The following is a 21656-nucleotide window of genomic DNA, read 5'->3' as shown; positions in this document are numbered from 1 at the left end:
AGACACTGTGGTTTCCAGAATGTCATACGTCAAAATGAAGCTGCATGGATTTGTATGAAAATAGTGGCCCCTTAAATTAGTCACAAATACAAGGACCATTGTTACATAAGGCTGTTTTAACTGTTGTTTGAAGACAAACCTGGCTACATGCTGCATGTGCTTTATGATGTACTTTGTCTAGGTAGTATAGGCAGTCTACTGAGTGATTTCCTCTGAATCTCGAGCTAGGTAAAAGGAATGTAAATTACATAGGACAGTACTGTAAATAGTAAGCTGGGAATATCCTTAACACATCTAAGCTGGAAACCAGTTAAATAAAGGCACAATTTTATGAAAATGAAGCAAGATTTTGGAATAGGCGAGATCAGACTGGTGGCCAAGCCTTCTCCTGGTGTGTCCAAGGATGTCTTTTGCCAACTGGCAAAGGAGGCAGGAAAGAAGGGAAGGGAAGAAAATGAGGATGAAGAAGGCTGGGTTGAATATTCTGAGAGGCAAAGGCCCAGGACAGTTAGCTTGGCCAAATTTAGAAAGGCCAAAATTTTTGAGAAGACTTTGGTGCTAGGCTGAAGTGCAACCTCAAAAGGCTTGCAATGTGTATAATGTGCCAGCATGCCACTTAAAATAATTACATCTGTTACTGCTACACATTTCCCGCTCCCCTCCCTATCTAAAAATAGCATGGTTAGGCATTAGCTTGCAAACTAATGAGAAACTGCTGGGAGAGCCAAGACCTCTATGAAATGGAAAAAGGGAAAACAAACCAAATCAAAAATCTTTCTTGTTTATTCCAAAGCTAGTAAGTTCAAAGATTGCAGGGAAAAAGCCAACAAGGAGGAAAGATACTAAGCTGAAGTACATTATTTGTTTCTTTCTCATGTATAAAAAGTTAGGGGTCATTTGCTCACTGTTTAGAGTATTATTTTTTCTTTGTGAATGTTTATTTCGGTCTAATAAGTACACTAAAATCTTGTTCAATGTGCACTAAAGCATATACCAGCACTAAGCTCCAAACCTCAGCTGCCTGCAAATTATTGGAAGGTAGCAGAAGAAAAAAATGGCAGTGGAAACTCATTGCCAAACAGGAGAATGAGAACTCATGCCGAGATTCCTCAATTAAATTCTAAGTTCTGCACCATATCAAACAGTATAAAGAACCAACTTCCCTGGGATGAATTTAAGCAAGTGAACAGTTCATGGAACTATGGAAAGAGACTAAAGCGGTGTTTCTCAACCTTTGCCACTATAAAACTGTGGACTTCAACTCCCAGAATTCCCCAGTCAGCCATGGGACTTGAAGTCCACAGTCTTAAATTGGCTATGGTTGAAAAGCATTGATCTAAAGGGACAACTAATAACATTTTAACTACACAAATTATAATTCTGCCTCATTTTTTCCTTTATCCTATTAACAAGAAAGCATAAAAGTGCATCTAATAATAACAACAGTTGGCAGCCATCTTAACTAACAAATCCATTATTACAGCATAAACTTTCATACTTTTAATCATCTGCACTGGATGGTAGGTGGTAATCCATGAAAACTTATTCTGTGATAGTATTTGTGTTTACCGTAAAAGTGTAATTTCTTCCTGCAACACACTGATTGTGGTTATGAGGATATAATCCCAAATATGGGCAATTTTGCTAAAATGCAAATCTTCGGCTTGACTATACTAATGATGTAAATCGCACCCTCCAGATATTGTTGAATTTTAGTTCACAAAATCTCCAGTCAGCATTGGAGAGCCACCTATTTCCAATTTTTCCCATTTGGAAAAATTATATATTCATAGAATCAAAGGCTGAAAGAAGGTATTGAACTATCAAGTCCAATTCCTTGCTCAGTGCAGGAACATAATTACAGTATTTAACTTTTGCTTCAGAACAACCAATGAAAAGAAATCTATCAATCCTTTGGCAATTGGTACCAATGTACCATTATTGATCTTTTCTTGTTAGGAAGTTTGCTCTAATATTTAGTCAGAAAGCTATTACCCTCTCCTGCACTTTAGGTCTTATAATTCTCCGTGACATACTTTTCAGTATATGGAAAGTACTATCATTCCATAGCTTTCTCTTCCAAAGGTTAAACTTTCCAATTCTATTCTTCAAAATGCTAAACCTTTCCTTCACTCTTTTTTTCCTATAAGCATTAGTTTCTAAACCTTTGATGATCCTTATTACTCCTTTCTGAACTTAATTCTAATTTCTCTGGATTTTTCTTAAAGTATGGTGCTCTGGACTGGACATAATATTTGAGATGGAGTCTGTTCAGTGTAGAATAAAAGTGAAATAATTCTTCTGTAATTTGAAAAGCATACTTAAATCTATGCATGCTATACCTTGCAAAAAATTCTGGAGTTAGTGTGTTTGTGGAGCCCCTGTTGTTGTTGTTTTTAAATTATTATTATTATTATGCTTCATTGCTATTATTTTAATTGAATAGTTAGATATTGTTAATCCCTCCAAATCTTATGGAATAAGTGCCCATAACCATTTTAATCATCATAACCATCATCGTTATCATCTGTTCTGAAATAAAATCAATATGGAAGTTTTAAAAAGGTGTAATATCAGATTATGTTATTAGACTAACAAAGTCTTATCAGGAATCATGTTATAAGCCAAGGATGCTAGGTCTCTCAGTGTAGAGTGCCACCTTAAAAAGAAAAAAATAATAATTGATTTTTGAATATATATAACCAACAGTATTGACTAACTTCCATAAATTTTGTCTCAACATTTTCAGTCTATAATGATACGAACATCCTGTTCAGAAAATATTTAGGATTCTATTTTGGTTTATTTGGAATACCTAAAAATGCAGCTGCTTTCCAAAAGATTAAGTTGTATCCCAGCTGTGTTCTGTCCTAAACAACTTCTTAAAAATGTAAATTCTTGCCTTGGCTTTTTGTTTATGTAGATTTCCTTAAGGCCAGCAATGGCCTTGCTTGGGGGCGGGTGAAGAGAATAATTAATAAAAATGCAGGTTCCTTATATAGTGATGACTAAATGTGAACTCAGCTAAGAGAATACTGGATGCCTGAAGGCAAACTGCACCTGAAGTTGAACTGTGGCTTAGTTTCCTACCCCTACTCCCTTCCTATTTTGACTTATTTTTATAAAATGGAGCTACAGGAACCTTGTATGGAAAAAAAGGAAATGTAGCCATTGTTTTTCTAGCATGGTGTTGTTTGGGGAAAGAAGAAGGGAATAACAGCAATATTTAATGGATGAGTAAATGCTGCTCTGTACAGTAGGGCTTAGCTCTGAGTAAACTTGCATAGGATAATATGTGAATTATTCTGGTTAATACCCCACAATCCTTATCAGAATTCTCAATGCATTTAAATGTATAAGTGCTAAGTNCTGAATGTTTCTTTTGAAATTATGATGATTTGCATCAGCTTGTAAAGACTGTTTTAAGGCTAGAAGGCCACTTAAGAATTCCTTAGATTAGAAGAAAGCAAGGTACAAAGGTTAAAGAGAGATAGAGATAGAGATAGAGAGAGGTATGTAAAGCATACTACAAATTATTTTCTGTTAGGGAAAAGTTATCAAAATATCATCTTGCAAAAAAGACATCTGCTGTCCAATAACTACAAAGATTGCTGTAAAAAGTAACTCATAATTTTGGAAGGAATATTCTTTCAGGCTGTACCTTTCACCATCGTACAGCTGCTACTTCTGTACAAGTTAGTCCCATTCAAAGATGGTAACATATTGTCAGAAGAATAATTTTATACAACTATACCACGACCATCAGTAAATAAGGGCAGGGATGGAAAGGCATTCAATCATTCATTTGACTGATATGACTGCCTATCTTATCTACAAATACCACAGCTGGCTCATGGAAAGATCAAACTATTGCCCAGCTAATGTCTGAATCAGGCCTAACATTGCTTAGGATAATGTACATAGGTAGCTGGGAATAACTAAGCTCACTGGAGTTTTCTTCCAAGTGCGACTTCTTTCAACTTACGACCACAATTGAGCCCACAATTTATAGTGCTAAGTGAGAAATATGTTGTGTTTTGTCCCATTTTACGACTTTTCTTGCCACAGTTGTTAAATGAATCACTGCAATTGTTAAATTAGTAACACGGTTGTTAAATGAATCTGGCTTCCCCACTGACTTTGCTTGTCAGAAGGTTGCAAATGGGAATCACATGACACCAGGACACTGCAACCGTCATTAATGTGAGACAGTTGTCAAGCATCCGAGTGTAAATCACGTGATCACGAGGATGCTACAATGGCCATAAGTGTGAAAAATGGTCATAGGTCACTTTTTTCCAGTACTGCTGTAACTTCGAATCGTCACTAAGTGAACTGTTCTAAGTCGAGGACTACCTTGAAAATTGAAAATTCCGGTGCTCACCTTATAGTCAACCACACTGAAAAAATTCTCCGGAAAACCTTAAATGGGAAATATTAACTAAGATTGAAGTTCATTCACCAGAAGTATTAACTCTGCAATAGGTAATTACAAAACGGTGTCTACTAAACATTCACATTAGTAGAACTGGAATATTTACCTAGGAAATATGCTAGAAGAAGGAAAAAGAGTCTGCCTATGCTTACATCAAGGAGATGGAAAATATTACTCTTAGATAAATAATAGTTTCTCTGCCATTTATCTGTCAACATTTATTTGAGGTTAATGCATGCGTACAGCAACCCTATGATGCTATTGAATCTGTGACGAACGTTTTGTTTCATTTAGCTTTTTGATAACCCACAGAAAGCTAACCAGATATCTTGGCAACTGAAAATTGTTCCATCCTTTTCACAGTTCATCCAGAGTGTGCTGATATAATGAAAAGAATGCCCTCCTTACCTTGATCATATTCAACTACTGCTTCCCCATCTACTTCTGTGGGGAAAGGAAAGAAGGAAAAGAAAGAGACCCGATATTAGCAAGCTTTTGCTAAGAAAGAGTATTCGCCGTACCTGGGCCTGAAGAAAATATCATCTTTATTGTACAGCGGAAGTCTTGCAAATTATTATTATGGGGGTGAGCCACATATGCACTACACAGCATGTGTTGAATGCTTGCAAAATAACTTTATGAAAAATATATATATAACATTGATGGCGAACCACAACCCAAAATTCACTTATTTATTGCAAAGTGCCAGGGCCGCATCAGCATTGTGATGCCTTCAGGGAGAGCATGGGGGCATGGCTCACTGGGTGGGCGTGGCTGCGGTTGTCAAGGCAGACTGGGTGGGCGTGGCTGGGGTGGGCATGGCCACCTCGATGTTGCTCATGGGGGGGCTGCCTGTGGGGGCCGGGCAGGGTTGGGGGAGATCCAGGGGATCTCTGGCGGGTGGGGCGATGGGCAGGAGGCCCACCATAGATGGGGGGAGGCACACAATCCTAGCTAGGACTGGGGGGCCATGGCGCTGATGGGGATCTGGCTTTTCCTGCTTGGGGTGGCCTTTGGCTTGCTGGGTGTGGGCGTGCTCTACCACCTCTACTTCAGCTTGCTAGCTGGCCGCTCCTTTGTGCTGGGTGGGGTTGCTGTTCCGGGCGGCGGCAGCACAAGCTGCTGGCAGTGGCGGCGCGCGTGCCCACAGAGAGGGCTCTGAATGCCACCACTGGCACGTGTGCCATAGGTTCGCCACCACTGATATATAATATACAATCAATGAGGCTCAACTCTGGCTAAAGTTTCCTTTTTCTTCGGAAAATTCTATCCTATCCTTCAATAAGCTCATAAACAGAGTACGTGGATTTAGAATTCTGGTTATAAGAGAAAAACAAAAATAATGAAGAGACTTGATTTTTAAAACAGGCTGTGTCTATGTTTTAAGCCAGTACTTAGTAAATAAAAGCAATAGCCCTCTGGGTCTCTCCAAAAATTAATAGGCATAAATATGCAAAATTATTATTGGAGAAAAATAACCTGATACCCAAGAATGAGACTGACAGCTGTCACATTAGGGTGAGGCAAATCTTAAAAAGGCAGTTGCAGAGGTATTAAATCTGTTTCCTCTTCTCTGATTGCTATATAATCCATTCCATTCTAGCAACCTGCATTTATAAGGTATACAAACATTTGTCTTTATTTTACCTTAAATAATATTCAACCAGAATTGTGCATTATTAATAATAATAATAATAATAATAATAATAATAATAATAATAATAATGATAAAGTTGGAAGGGACCTTGGAGGTCATCTAGTCCAACCCCCTGCTCAGGCAGGAAACCCTATACCATTCATTTTTATGCACATTTTTAAAGATTGTATCAGAGAGATTTACAGGATTGGTAATGTATGGACACGAAGAACTTCCAAAGTGCAAATTGTCATTTTCATATTGTTTCCAGATGTTACAAGTTGCCTAATTGACTCCCCGCTCCTCCAATTGAAATTGGATTCAAACAGATTTGATGTCAGGAAAGCCTAAATCAATTTGAGAGAATCTTTTCTGTCCTTGAGAGGAAATGTTCTTCCCCAAAGAGCAACTTTTGAGGTGAACTTAGACTCTGTGCTGCCCCAAATACTCAGATCAATGTTATAGCTAGGAGGGCTTATTACCAGATGCAGATGATGTACCATTGGGTTGCAACAGGTTCTACATGGGGACACTCTTGAAAGAAGGATAGGAAATTGCCCAAAGTCCAAAATAACAGCAACAGGGCTCCATCTAGGATATCCTACTGGGAGCATTTACATCTCTTTTAGGTCAGTCACACTGATTTCCCCTTGCATTCTATGCCAAATTCAAACTGCTAGTTTTGGCTAATAAATTCCTATATAGCTCAGGTCCCCTCTACTTGAAGAAGCAGATTCCTCCTTATATTGTTACCTAAGAGTTTCATTCTGCAGATATGGACTTCATCAGTACAGGTGATGAAACAGACTGTCTGGAATGAACTGGCTACAGGGCCTTTTTGGTGGCAGGTCCAATACTGCAGAACTCCCTCTCAGAGTCAGTTTATCAGCCTTTTTTATGTTTTAAAATCTTTTCTTAACATTTGTTAGCATTCCTCCACATCGTAGTTATGCTTATTTTGCTTCCAGGTTTTAATTGTTGATGCCAAAGAATCCTAACCATTTTTAAATTGTCTCTGATATATTATTTAATGTTTCTGTTATTATTATGCTATTTCTTTGATCTCAATTGTGACATGATTGTTTGTCTGTTGTGCATTATTTTCATTTCTGGTTATTATTAGTTGGGAGACTAAGGCATATAAATTAACAAAATAAACCAGTAAATAAGTGCCCTTGCTTTATCGTGCTAATTGCATTTTAATTGTGCCATAAAGAGGCCCCTCAAGAAATAAAACCCAGAAAATATTAATTAGTTTGTGGGCTTCTTTGGGGATTTGTGTCATTTAGCGGTGGATCTGATAAGCTACTTTCTTCAAAGGCTTACCTTGCCCTTGGATATGTGACTAAGCAGTCAGCTACAAAACTAATTTATCTGAATATCCAGTTTAGGCATGCAGAAAGGCAGAAAATTAGCAGACCCTGTCCATGAATAACAACTAGCAGTCAGAAGACACAATGAAAACTCCTTAATCTCACAGCACATGGATAGCCCCATCCATAGTTTCAACTGGGAAACTATGTGCATCCTAGACCAAGCTAAATCCAAAAATCCTTGGGAATTCCTGGAAGCTTGGCATTTAGACCAATCAGCCATCAATAGACGCATAGAAATAAAGCATATTTATACACCATTTAAAAAGAGAGTGAAAAAAAGCTAAGAAGGAAACAAGAAAAATCAGAACACGTCTTCTTCAGCAGCCAACATCCAAATAAGCAGGGATGAACACCAGCCAAACAGTCAAGCAGAAAACAATATCCCAATCAAGGAATACCAAGGAGAAAACCACATCCCCACCAACACTTGAAAAGCAAGATACTATGTATAAACAGGATACAAACTCCACATCCATTTGCATGGAGGTTACCAAGTTGGGTAATGAAATGTCTGCAAGCAAACAACCAAGTACCTTATTCCTGTTACGCCAACTTTTCCATCGTAACGATATTTTCACTTACCTCCTGTCTGGTGCAACAAAATCTCTGCTGGATTATGAGGTTTCAGCCCCAATGCTGAAAGTGGAGTTTTAGCCAGTCCTGGTGGAGAGCGCACTGTTTCATATAGACAGAAAGAGAAAGAAAAAAAGGAAAAATCAACAAACCAGAAAACTAATAGATTAGTTGGTAATAAATCCAAACGCTGGTTTGTTGCTAATTACCAGGATATAGCAAAATCTAAACACGGTTTTAAGAATGCAGGGGCTGCTGCTCAATGTGGTTGTCCTTCTGAAGCCACAAAAGAACTGGCCCTCATCACTGAAATGCCTTTGGCTAAGAAACCACTTTCCTTTTGGCGAAAAGTGTATATTCTTAATCTTAAGACAATCGAGATGGCAATTTAGCATAACAAAAGAGCAAGAGGGTTCTTGGCATATTGGGAGTAAAGATTTACTAATAACACAATCTCATCAATACTGGTTATGAGCTTTTGACAAAAGCCTCTCTCAGGCACAGCTGAGGGGCGTACTTAAATGATGTCTCCTCCTCTGATAAAAACACAACCTGACATTTTGTGCTTCTACTGGCCTTTTACTCTTGGCAGAACTGGTCAAATACCACCCCAGGCTATTGTTTGCCTAATATATGCCATACATTACCATGCCTTTAACATCATGGCTGATAGAAAAAGAGACAAGAAAGGAAAAAAAACTAGCTGCTTTTGTGAGTTTCTATACAATCCCAGTTTGACAAGATTTTCGGCAGGGCATAACCTATACCAAGGGTAGGCAACCTTGGCTCTTTTATGACTCGTGGACTTCAACTCCCAGAATTCCTGAGCCAGCATGGCTCAGTATGGAAACCTCTCCCTTTCTCCTCAGCATGGCTGGCTCAGGAATTCTGGGAGTTGAAGTCCACGAGTCATAAAAGAGCCAAGGTTGCCTACCCCTGACCTATACCTATCCAAAGGAATCTGCATCCCCACTTTTTAATACTATAAAAATGTTTCCATAGCAACAGCACTTAGAGTTATATACCGCTTCATAGTGCTTAACAGCACTCTCTGAGCAGTTTACAAGGTCAGCATATTGCTCCCAACAATTTGGGTCCTCATTGTCACTGACCTCAGAAGGAGGGAAGGCCGAGTCAACTTTGAGCCTCATCGGGATTGAATTCCTGACTGCAATACTGCATTCTCACCACTGCGCCACCACGGCTCACTATTNGAGTTATATACCGCTTCATAGTGCTTAACAGCACTCTCTGAGCAGTTTACAAGGTCAGCATATTGCTCCCAACAATTTGGGTCCTCATTGTCACTGACCTCAGAAGGAGGGAAGGCCGAGTCAACTTTGAGCCTCATCGGGATTGAATTCCTGACTGCAATACTGCATTCTCACCACTGCGCCACCACGGCTCACTATTTGTATCTCACATCTGGCCTGACATCTACGTATTACATTCGTTCTAATACCAAGGATGTCACTGCAATGGTCTCTTCCATATTTAGAAGCGTCAAACAAAAGCCCATCAACAACTTAGTCCCAGTGATACAGAATGTAGAGTATACATTGCAAAGCAGGAATACTTAATTTTCCTGGATTGCAGTTAATTGCAATTTGCTATGCAGAAGATATCCAGAGAATGTACACATCCTCATTTTCTCTCATTTATAAAAATTCAGAATGCTTTCACTTAGCTTTCTTAAGTATCCTTCCGATTAGCAGCTGTTTAGGAATTTACAGAACGATGCAAAAGACAAAACCTATCGATTTCCAGATTACTCTTCACTTGCTTGGTATCAGCCATAAAAAAAAAAAGCAAACATTCTTGGCAATAAATGTCCATAGCCTGCCCTTCCCATTACCAGTATGTTTGGAAAATGTCCATGAATGAATGGATGACATCATCTCATGTCAGAGTTTTGCCCAAAGGCAGATATGGCATCTGCAAAGATTATGATCATGAGACAGAGGGACCACAAACACTTCATCGAGGCATTGTATATCATAAATAGCAACATCATATACACAGCTGCAGAAGTCTATATTTATAACATGTACATCAACAAAATATTTGCACAATTACATCAATGTGTATCAGATTTTATGCCTTCCCAGTCTAAAAGGAGAAACATGTAGGCCATTCTTGCATATATACCCGTGGCAGATATGCAGCAAGGAGCAATGAAGGAAACAGATGCAGATGTATATGTGAGATGTGTTTGAAACAGCAAGTCTCACAAAAGCACTTTCCAGCCTTCAGTATTTCTTTCAACTGCTGGTTGTATTTGGTGCTGACAATTCTAAACAATTCAGGCTTTTTCATTGAAACTCTTTTTTTTAAAAAGATTAACTGGATGGAAGCAAACAAATGAAGAACTTTTGTCTGTTGTGGGGAGGGGAGTTTAACACATTTTTCATGACTTGCATTGCAATCATCTGACTTACGGCTTTGGATGGGTACCCACGCAGGGGCCCACAGCAGGAGGAGAAAGGGAAGGTAGGCAGGCATATTAAAGGAAAGCCAGTTACCAAGAGCTTGCATTTCATCATGGATTAGCTTAGCTGGCTAGCATTCACTGCTTAAGGCCAATGAGCAAAGGGGACACAAGCAAATTCATGTCCAGGATATTAGATCAACTGGGATTCTCAAACAGTGCAAATACCATTGCATTTCTGTTCTCAAACCCCATAAGTCTCATGCACTTTAGTTTGCCGGTGAAGAAGACAAGTCTTCATCAAATAGTTCACAGAGGAGCCATAAATACTCATATTGAATTCTAGAGCCTGTTATTCTAAGAATAATTGAAGATGGCATATCTCTTACATAGTCATCCACAATAAATCCTCTATAATTATAGCCTCTAATTTTCAATTCCTGGCTATGATGAGTGTGAATTTGGGGAATTTTAATCTATCATGTCTAGGGAGCCCAAGGTTAGAAATGGGGAGCTAAATAACTTGAATCAGAATGCATGTTGTCCCTAAGCATATCAAGGAAGGGATAGAGTTATAAAAGTCACAGTCTTGCACACACTTATTTGAAACTAGGTCTTAGTGAATTAATAGACATTAAGTAAAACTCCATGGGATATGGGCCACAGAAAGCAATGAATGGGTTCAGTAAAAACTAGATTGGCCTGATTGCATTTGTGCTCTACCAATGATAGCAGAGAAACGTCCCTGAGAATGTCTGGAGACCCTCCAGGCACTTCTGCTCTAGCAATGGGCTGCAAGCCAGGCATATTGCACAGTCCAGGCAATCTTATATTAATCTCTTGTTAGTTTGGGGGACTGGCACAACATCAGAATGTATGAACTTGTAAGAATCACTCATTGTCCTGGTCAACCATGGAAAAGAGCCATTGAAGAGAATGCCCTTATATGTCAGGATGCCAGGAAAGAAAAATCCCCCATTAAATCTGGGAAATTATTCATGTACAGTAAATGCTAATATCCAGCACTTTGACATGTGAGAGTACTCAGAGGCTGTTCAGAAAGAATCCAGTTACTTAAAGAAAAAGGTTGTTCTACCCCTCTGGGGTCTTTGCTCTTTCCCAGTTGCTTAGTGGCTCATTGATGTTTGTTCATGCTTAGCCATGTTAGCTCTGCCCTGATGAAATACTTGGCAGAACTGTTCAGAGCTGATGAATTTTAAAAACCCACCACCAAGTTACCAAAGATTAGTCACTCAGAACCATGCTTGTTCAGAAGAGGGAGAAAAAAGAGGGCATGCAACAGGAAGGTTCAGATAAGGTTCTCACCAACATCTTCAGCAGCTAAAGGAGATCTAATTCTGATCTGGGCTGTTATGCTTTCACTTAAAGCAGAAACAGCTACAGAATCCTTACCAGATGTGCATGGATTAAAAGAATGCACTTATTCAAGTGATTGAGCTGATCTGGTTGCAAATGCAATTATTACACTAGAGTTCATAGGGAGGCAAGGACTTGCTATGGACCAGTTTGTCCATCTGGAGCACTCTCAATCATGAAAACCTGGTTGGTGCACTAGGCACGGAGGGTCACCTCTGCTCCTAAACAACTCACAAAATTCCAGAAAATTTAAACAGTTAGCTCTTGCGAGTCAGTGTGAGATGGCTCCAGAGCACCATTGGAGGAATGGCAAGTCTTACAGCTGAGGTTTAACTGTTTGTGGAGATTTTCAGTCATCCAGGTCATGGTTGTCCCAAGGATGCTTTTTCAAGGGACAACTGAACTTTCTTTGTTTTGCCTTGAAGATGTTTCACTTCTTATCCAAGAAGCTTCTTCAGCTCTGACTGGTTCTGACAGTCAGAAATGGAGAAGCGAAACGTTTTTCAAGGAAAAACAAAAAGTCCAGTTGCCTCTTGAAAAAGCACCTTTGGGACAGTTGAGGCTAACCTAACAAGAGCCTCACATGTGGGGGAAGTGTCTCTATGGCAACCTAATAGAATTTCAACAGGGGAAATAACTATTTAATTACAGGAAATCTTGCATGCAGTTTCAACTGCTAGGTGCTTACATATATCTTCAGATTAGATTTATATCTTGAATGGCACAACATGATCCAAACAGTGCATTTATCTCCTCAGTTTGGAGAGAGCTATCGATATTATGGAATCAACACTCTTCCTAGAAATGGCTGCTGGCACTGGGGTGAAGTACCTCACATTGATGGGTTCCCCCACTCCTCTTCATGACGGAAGCCTTTCATTTGTGTTTTGGAGGATTAGGAGATGCTCAGTATAATAACTGCTCAAAAGCATCTCCATCAAGGTGAGCCACACGCCATTGCTGATTGATATATTTAAAATGCCATGTTTCATTCTACAAGCCCATTGTATAGGACGCATGGAGGCATAGCTGTGGAATTAAAAATGTGGAATTTTGAATATATGCTTTATTTTCTTATTTATAGTTGAAACTTCATGCCTTCCCACTTAATATTGTTAATTTTATGGTAAATGTCATTCTGTATATTAAATACTGTATGAACTGGCAAAGTAGGGCCTAAATACTGTGTATTTAGAAGGGATCATTTAATTCTCTTCATTTAGTCTGAAGGGCTGCCAAAGGGAAGAGGGTATTGATTTATTCTCCACAGCATCTGAGGGTAGGACAAGAAGAAATGGGTGGAAGCTTGTCTAAGATCCAAGCTGGAAATAAGGAGGATTTCCTGACATTAAGAATTATTAATCAATGGAGCAACTTGCTTCCTGGAGTTGTGGGTATTTCACTGCTAGATGATTTCAAGAAAAGATTGGGCAACCATTTATTCAACACGATATGAGGACTCCTACCTTGGGGGGGGGGGGTCAGACTAGAAAACCTCCAAGGTCCCCTCCAGCCCTATGGATCTATGATACAAAAAGCTAATGCAACTCATTCTATTGCTTTCTGTGAGTATCCGTTCCCTAACAGACGTATATGTTACTGAGAAATCTACAGTATTTGAAATGTACATTTAGGATATGAAGACATTTTCATTTTCTTCCAGCTGCAGAGTTCAGCTGATCTCCCCTCCTCCCCCCCCTCCATATTCCCAACAAAATAAGAGGCTCAGAGGAAGAATTACAACTATTACCAAAAATAGGGTCTACTTGCCCAAAACCATGGATTTTTCTTCTGGGACATTCCACCGCCAGACTCAGGGGTTAAGCTAATTAATAACGGATCCCCTTTATTCTCGAATAAATGCAGTTGGGATATTATTTTTCTACCTAGAAAGACTGTTAGTGACAGTGAAAGTAATATATGCAATAGTTGATTTTCTGTTAGCATGTGATTTTCTAGAATCTATACACTAAAAGGAATATCCCTCAAATATCAGATAATAAATAATAATAATAATAATAATAATAATAATAATAATAATAATAATAATAATAATAATAATAATAATAATAATAATAATAATAATAATAATAATAAAGTTGGAAGGACCTTGGAGGTCATCTGGTCCAACCCCCTGCTCAGGCAGGAAACCCTATACCATTTTGGACAAATGGCTGTCCAGTCTCTTCTTAAAAACTTCCAGTGTTGGAGCATTACCATTACCATTACCTCCCAATGGGCCCCTGGGCAAACCACCCTAGCCTCGGTGGCCTTCGGGTGGCCCTTTTGGCGGTCCCGGCGGCCCCGATGGCCTTCCCAGCGGCCCTTGGAGGTTCGGGAGGACCTAAGACCTAAGAACTATCCCAGAGACCAGACTCATGGGTGTGGCCGAAACTGGACATCTTTGCCCTCCCCCCCTTCCCTCCTCCTTTGACTGTGGACATTTTAATATACCCAAGGACAGTCCTATTGGTCCTATTGGCCCTGCGCGATTCACCCCTCGCGCAGGCCTGGCCCATTAAGATTACCAGGGCCCACCTTGAGGACGGGGTTTGGAACCCCGAGAGGTGGCATGCTGCAGGCACAAGCCAAAAATTCCGGAAATTGGCCAAATTAAGGCTCTTTTTAAAGGGGTGTTTTAATAAATTTTTAGGGGGAACGCGGGAGGTTGGGAGGGGGGAGGATCACCTTAGGTCAGGACCAGCCATGTCTGAGGGTTGCGGTGTAGAAAGGGTGGGGGGGGGGGNGAGTTATATACCGCTTCATAGTGCTTAACAGCACTCTCTGAGCAGTTTACAAGGTCAGCATATTGCTCCCAACAATTTGGGTCCTCATTGTCACTGACCTCAGAAGGAGGGAAGGCCGAGTCAACTTTGAGCCTCATCGGGATTGAATTCCTGACTGCAATACTGCATTCTCACCACTGCGCCACCACGGCTCACTATTGTATCTCACATCTTGCCTGACATCTACGTATTACATTCGTTCTAATACCAAGGATGTCACTGCAATGGTCTCTTCCATATTTAGCAGCGTCAAACAACAGCCCATCAACAACTTAGTCCCAGTGATACAGAATGTAGAGTATACATTGCAAAGCAGGAATACCTAATTTTCCTGGATTGCAATTAATTGCAATTAATTGCAATTTGCTATGCAGAAGATATTCTCATTTTCTCTCATTTATAAAAATTCAGAATGCTTTCACTTAGCTTTCTTAAGTATCCTTCCGATTAGCAGCTGTTTAGGAATTTACAGAATGATGCAAGAGACAAAACCTATCGATTTCCAGATTACTCTTCACTTGCTTGGTATCAGCCATAAAAAAAAAGCAAACATTCTTGGCAATAAATGTCCATAGCCTGCCCTTCCCATTACCAGTATGTTTGGAAAATGTCCATGAATGAATGGATGACATCATCTCATGTCACAGTTTTGCCCAAAGGCAGATATGGCATCTGCAAAGATTATGATCATGAGACAGAGGGACCACAAACACTTCATCAAGGCATTGTATATCATAAATAGCAACATCATATACACAGCTGCAGAAGTCTATATTTATAACATGTACATCAACAAAATATTTGCACAATTACATCAATGTGTATCAGATTTTATGCCTTCCCAGTCTAAAAGGAGAACAACATGTAGGCCATTCTTGCATATATACCCAGGGCAGATATGCAGCAAGGAGCAATGAAGGAAACAGATGCAGATGTATATGTGAGATGTGTCTGAAACAGCAAGTCTCACAAAAGCACTTTCCAGCCTTCAGTATTTCTTTCAACTGCTGGTTGTATTTGGTGCTGACAATTCTAAACAATTCAGGCTTTTTCATTGAAACTCTTTTTTTTAAAGATTAACTGGATGGAAGCAAATAAATGAAGAACTTTTGTCTGTTGTGGGGAGGGGAGTTTAACACATTTTTCATGACTTGCACTGCAATCATCTGACTTACGGCTTTGGATGGGTACCCACGCAGGGGCCCACAGCAGGAGGAGAAAGGAAGGTAGGCAGGCATATTAAAGGAAAGCCAGTTACCAAGAGCTTGCATTTCATCATGGATTAGCTTAGCTGGCTAGCATTCACTGCTTAAGGCCAATGAGCAAAGGGGAAACAAGCAAATTCATGTCCAGGATATTAGATCAATTGGGATTCTCAAACAGTGCAAATACCATTGCATTTCTGTTCTCAAACCCCATAACTCTCATGCACTTTAGCTTGCCGGTGAAGAAGACAAGTCTTCATCAAATAGTTCACAGAGGAGCCATAAATACTCATATTGAATTCTAGAGAGCTCTGGCCTGTTATTCTAAGAATAATTGAAGATGGCATATCTCTTACATAGTCATCCACAATAAATCCTCTATAATTATAGCCTCTAATTTTCAATTCCTGGCCATGATGAGTGTGAATTTGGGGAATTTTAATCTATCATGTCTAGGGAGCCCAAGGTTAGGAATGGGGAGCTAAATAACTTGATTCAGAATGCATGTTGTCCCTAAGCATATCAAGGAAGGGATAGAGTTATAAAAGTTACAGTCTTGCACACACTTATTTGAAATTAGGTCTTAGTGAATTAATAGACATTAAGTAAAACTCCATGGGATATGGGCCACAGAAAGCAATGAATGGGTTCAGTAAAAACTAGATTGACCTGACCGCATTTGTGCTCTACCAATGATAGCAGAGAAACGTCCCTGAGAATGTCTGGAGACCCTCCAGGCACTTCTGCTCTAGCAATGGGCTGCAAGCCAGGCATATTGCACAGTCCAGGCAATCTTATATTAATCTCTGTTAGTTTGGGGGACTGGCACAACATCAGAATGTAGGAACTTGTAAGAATTACTCATTGTCCTGGTCAACCATGAAAAGGAGCCATTGAAGAGAATGCCCTTATATGTCAGGATGCCAGGAAAGAAAAATCCCCCATTAAATCTGGGAAATTATTCACGTACAGTAAATGCTAATATCCAGCACTTTGACATGTGAGAGTACTCAGAGGCTGTTCAGAAAGAATCCAGTTATTTAAAGGAAAAGGTTGTTCTACCCCTCTGGGGTCTTTGCTCTTTCCCAGTTGCTTAGTGGCTCATTGATGTTTGTTCATGCTTAGCCATGTTAGCTCTGCCCTGATGAAATACTTGGCAGAACTGTTCAGAGCTGATGAATTTTAAAAACCCACCACCAAGTTACCAAAGATTAGTCACTCAGAACCATGCTTGTTCAGAAGAGGGAGAAAAAAGAGGGCATGCAACAGGAAGGTTCAGATCAGGTCCTCACCAACATCTTCAGCAGCTAAAGGAGATCTAATTCTGATCTGGGCTGTTATGCTTTCACTTAAAGCAGAAACAGCTACAGAATCCTTACCAGATGTGCATGGATTAAAAGAATGCGCTTATTCAAGTGATTGAGCTGATCTGGTTGCAAATGCAATTACTACACTAGAGTTCATAGGGAGGCAAGGACTTGCTATGGACCAGTTTGTCCATCTGGAGCTCTCTCAATCATGGAAACCTGGCTGGTGCACTAGGCACGGAGGGTCACCTCTGCTCCTAAACAACTCACAAAATTCCAGAAAATTTAAACAGTTGGCTCTTGCGAGTCAGTGTGAGATGGCTCCAGCGCACCATTGGAGGAATGGCAAGTCTTACAGCTGAGGTTTAACTGTTTGTGGAGATTTTCAGTCATCCAGGTCATGGTTGTCCCAAGGATGCTTTTTCAAGGGACAACTGAACTTTCTTTGTTTTGCCTTGAAGATGTTTCGCTTCTTATCCAAGAAGCTTCTTCAGCTCTGACTGGTTCTGACAGTCAGAACTGGAGAAGCGAAATGTTTTTCAAGGAAAAACAAAAAGTCCAGTTGCCTCTTGAAAAAGCACCTTTGGGACAGTTGAGGCTAACCTAACAAGAGCCTCACATGTGGGGGAAGTGTCTCTATGGCAACCTAATAGAATTTCAACAGGGGAAATAACTATTTAATTACAGGAAATTTTGCATGCAGTTTCAACTGCTACGTGCTTACATATATCTTCAGGGCGGGGTATAAATTTAATAAATCTAAATCTAATCTTGAATGGCACAACATGATCCAAACAGTGCATTTATCTCCTCAGTTTGGGGAGAGCTATCGATATTATGGAATCAACACTCTTCCTAGAAATGGCTGCTGGCACTGGGGTGGAGTACCTCACATTGATGGGTTCCCCCACTCCCCTTCATGACGGAAGCCTTTCATTTGCGTTTTGGAGGATTAGGAGATGCTCAGTGTAATAGCTGCTCAAAAGCCATCTCCATCAAGGTGAGTCACAAGCCATTGCTGATTGATATATTCAAAATGTTTTATTCTATAAGCCCATTGTATAGGACACACTGAGGCATAGCTGTGGAATTAAAATGTGGAATTTTGAATATACGCTTTATTTTCTTATTTATAGTTGAAACGTCATGCCTTCCCACTTAATATTGTTAATTTTATGGTAAATGTCATTCTGTATATTAAATACTGTATGAACTGGCAAAGTAGGGCCTAAATACTGTGTATTTAGAAGGGATCATTTAATTCTCTTCATTTAGTCTGAAGGGCTGCCAAAGGGAAGAGGGTATTGATTTATTCTCCACAGCATCTGAAGGTAGGACAAGAAGAAATGGGTGGAAGCTTGTCTAAGATCCAAGCTGGAAATAAGGAGGATTTCCTGACATTAAGAATTATTAATCAATGGAGCAACTTGCTTCCTGGAGTTGTGGGTATTTCACTGCTAGATGATTTCAAGAAAAGATTGGGCAACCATTTATTCAACACGATATGAGGACTCCTACCTTGGGTGGGTGGGGGGAGGGGGTCAGACTAGAAAACCTCCAGCCCTATGGATCTATGATACAAAAAGCTAATGCAACTCATTCTATTGTTTTCTGTGAATATGCATTCCCTAACAGAGGTATATGTTACTGAGAAATCTACAGTATTTGAAATGTACATTTAGGATATGGAGACATTTTCATTTTCTCCCAGCTGCAGAGGTCAGCTGACCTCCCCTCCTCTTTCCCCCCCCCCTCCATATTCCCAACATAATAAGAGGCTCAGAGGAAGAATTACAACTATTACCAAAAATAGGATCTACTTGCCCAAAACCACGGATTTTTCCTCTGGGATATTCCACCGCCAGACTCAGGGGTTAAGCTAATTAAGAACGGTTCCCCTTTATTCTCGAATAAATGCAGTTGGGATATTATCTTTCTACCTAGAAAGACTGTTATTGATAGTGAAAGTAATATATGCAATAGTTGATTTTCTGTTAGCATGTGATTTTCTAGAATCTATACACTAAAAGGAATATCCCTCAAATATCAGATTAATAATAATAATAATAATAATAATAATAATAATAATAATAATAATAATAATAATAATAATAATAATAATAATAAAAAAAAAAGTTGGAAGGGACCTTGGAGGTCATCTGGTCCAACCCCCTGCTTAGGCAGGAAACCCTATACCATTTTGGACAAATGGCTGTCCAGTCTCTTCTTAAAAACTTCCAGTGTTGGAGCATTACCAGCTTTTGGAGGCAGGTTGTTCTACTGGTTAATTGTTCTCACTGTCAGAAAATTTCTCCTTAGTTCTAGATTGCTTCTCTCCTTGATTAGTTTCCACCCGTTGCTTCTTGTCCTGCCTTCAGGCGCTTTGGACAATAGCTTGACTCCCTCTTCTTTGTGGCAGCCCCTGAGATACTGGAACACTGCTATCATGTCCCCCCTCGTCCTTCTCTTATGTTAATCAAATGAATTTCTGTAGCCTATACATAAGAATTGTGGATTTTAAATGTCAATGAGGGATAAAAAATTAATCTTTTAGTTCGTGATCATGCCTGATGTGTCACAGGACATGGAATTCTTCTCTCATAATGACAAGGATCAGAGCAAGGTTAATACATTTCCCTGTAGAATTTGTGTGCTAGGTTTCAGTGACGAATAATATTTCCCTAGTAAGGAAGTAAACCAGCAAATGTATTTTTAAACAGGTTAATCATTTACATTTTTGTTAGAAATATCTTAGAGAAATTTGTATCTTTTATGGATTGATGATGGACATAGGAAGACTGTCAGTCTTGTATGCCATCATCTTCCTGATTCTGATAATTACATATTTGCCAGAGTTAGCAGGAGCACGTTTTTGATCCACATCATTAAATTATCAAAAAGATATTCATTTAAATTATTAAATTATTTGCCTTTTGTTTAAAAGAATGATTCCCTGCTCCCTCCCCAAGAATGAGAAAATATGTAATATACAGTATTGCTTCCATTACTACTACTAGCTGACCTGCTTAATTAATGATATGCAAAATTAAGTAAAACCCACCATGTGTTGTACTTTAACCCTAACGTAAAGATGCAGCAAAACAGAGCAGATCCCCAGCAGATGAGTCATTTACATAGTGACAAGTAGTGTAGAACTGCCCTATTGTAACTATATATTTCTGGTAAATGATCTTGCACCTTTATTTGCTATGGGCAACAACAAGCAGAGGACAGATCAGAAAGAAATATGTCTTTATCACCATCTGAGAGCTGCTGGCTATATTTATACTTGCAGTACTTGCAAAACTTTGCCGTTGCGACAATTATGATGGAAGGATGCATACTTCATGGTGAATGAGAACGGTGCACCAAGCAAGCAGAGATGAAAGGGGGTGAGGAAATAGCTGAGATGGGCCGATGGACAGAAGGGAGAAAATAAGAATGTGATTAAAATGGTGGTGGGTGTCACGAAGCTGAGAACCGTTTGCCTCTAAGTATGGCTTTAACCAAAACCAAATGCCAGCCTCCCTCTCCCTTCCCTAAGCCACAGAACTTACACAGATTGCTGTAAGGGGTTTGTGGTGAGACAGGGAAGGCAGGGGTTGGGGGAGAAGTCTCACCACCACTGGAAGGTGGGCTGCTTGGAGAGGTCCCCTGTATCTCCTCCAAAGCTTCTTTGTAGCTATGAAGATGGGGCTGTGAAAGAGAGAATGAAAATATAATTAGTTTCCAGAATGGAATAGTTTAACCTCTTTTTCATCAAAGATCTTTCACTTACTACATGTTCTTCAACTTGGTAGTAAGATGGAGGGGGGGGGAGAGACAGTGAGGGAGGAAGCAAGTTGCAGCAGGTATCCCATATTTTATTTTGCTGGGAGGAGGAATACGCATGAAAATTTTACTGCTCCAAACCAGTACAATAAATCACCAAGCTGAAGGAAGAGCCTTCCATAGGGATGGCCAAATCAATTATATGCAACCTCTCCATTTTACAGATTTCAAAGCAAATGTGTGAAAATTTGTCATCTGAATTTCTTCTAAAGTATGCATTTTTGTGGGTATGGTATTTTTATTGCCTTTCCAAGGATTTGCTAATGCTTTCGTGTATTCTTTTTTTTTTAATCTAATAGCACAAGCAATAGCACTTAGACTTATATTCCACTTCACAGTGCTTCACAGCCCTCTCTAAGCGATTTGCAGAGTCAGCATTTTGCCCCCAACAATCTGGGTCCTCATTTTACTGACCTCGGGAGGATGGAAGGCTGAGTCAACCTTCAGCCGGTCAGGATCGAACTGCTCGCAGAGGGAATGCAGAGTTAGCCTGCAATACTGCATTCTAACCACTGCGCCACTATGGCTCACACAGTTGCATATCTAAAATATAACTCTTACTTTTTTTGTTGTTTGAGTGGCAAACTGCTTCATAATACTTTGTAAAAATGAGGAGTTCAGTATACTAGACAGTTGGGTAGGTTTGTATCTAAATTCAAAATCAAATACTTTTGATTTCTATCTCCCACCCAACTAATATTT

The 21656-nt window shown here is 39.6% G+C and overlaps 1 protein-coding gene across 1 annotated transcript in view; it reads right to left on the bottom strand.

Moving 5' to 3' along the window:
* TNS1 (tensin 1) overlaps positions 1–21656 on the bottom strand; it is a 120486-nt gene that overhangs the window by 19660 nt on the left and 79170 nt on the right. Inside the window, exons 16-17 of the mRNA XM_029283557.1 lie at positions 20744–20819; positions 8030–8122 (exon numbers count right to left, since the gene is read on the bottom strand). Coding sequence (XP_029139390.1) covers positions 8030–8122; positions 20744–20819 — 169 coding nt within the window. The remainder of the gene's footprint in view (positions 1–8029; positions 8123–20743; positions 20820–21656) is intronic.

Source organism: Protobothrops mucrosquamatus, unplaced genomic scaffold, assembly GCF_001527695.2.
Source record: "Protobothrops mucrosquamatus isolate PMUCROS unplaced genomic scaffold, P.Mucros_1.0 scaffold132, whole genome shotgun sequence".
NCBI classification, from domain to species: Eukaryota; Metazoa; Chordata; class Lepidosauria; order Squamata; family Viperidae; genus Protobothrops; species Protobothrops mucrosquamatus.
The sequence above is the reverse complement of the archived record's forward strand: the minus strand, read 5'-3'. Positions and strand labels throughout refer to the sequence as shown.